General features: G+C 72.7%; 1 protein-coding gene across 1 annotated transcript in view; it reads left to right on the top strand.

Moving 5' to 3' along the window:
- Window positions 1–341, top strand: part of NFIX (nuclear factor I X) — a 5,860-nt gene that overhangs the window by 3,266 nt on the left and 2,253 nt on the right. Inside the window, exon 3 of the mRNA XM_039716836.1 lies at window positions 49–127. Coding sequence (XP_039572770.1) covers window positions 49–127 — 79 coding nt within the window. The remainder of the gene's footprint in view (window positions 1–48; window positions 128–341) is intronic.

The following is a 341-nucleotide window of genomic DNA, read 5'->3' as shown; positions in this document are numbered from 1 at the left end:
AGGGGAGACCCCCGCTGACCCCCCCGGGTGTTCACCCCCCTCCCCCAGATTCCGGACAGACGGACAGCGCCAACCCGCAGGGGGACGCGGACATCAAACCACTGCCCAACGGTGCGAGCCGCCCCTGGCCCCTCCTGTCCCCGTGTCCCTGTCCCCTCCTGTCCCTCCGTGTCCCCTGTCCCTGTCCTTGTCCCCATTCCTGTCCTGTCCCCTCCCTGTCCCCTGTCCCCTGTCCCTGGTGTCCCCTGCCCCCACTGTGCCCTCAGTGTCCCCTCCTTGTCCCCCCCCGTCCCCGTGTCCCCCCCGTGCCCCCCGGTGCCGCCGCCGTCCCCCGCTGTCCC

Source organism: Passer montanus, unplaced genomic scaffold (assembly GCF_014805655.1).
Source record: "Passer montanus isolate IOZ18808 unplaced genomic scaffold, ASM1480565v1 scaffold367, whole genome shotgun sequence".
NCBI lineage: Eukaryota > Metazoa > Chordata > Aves > Passeriformes > Passeridae > Passer > Passer montanus.
This window is presented reverse-complemented; position numbering and strand designations above follow the sequence as displayed.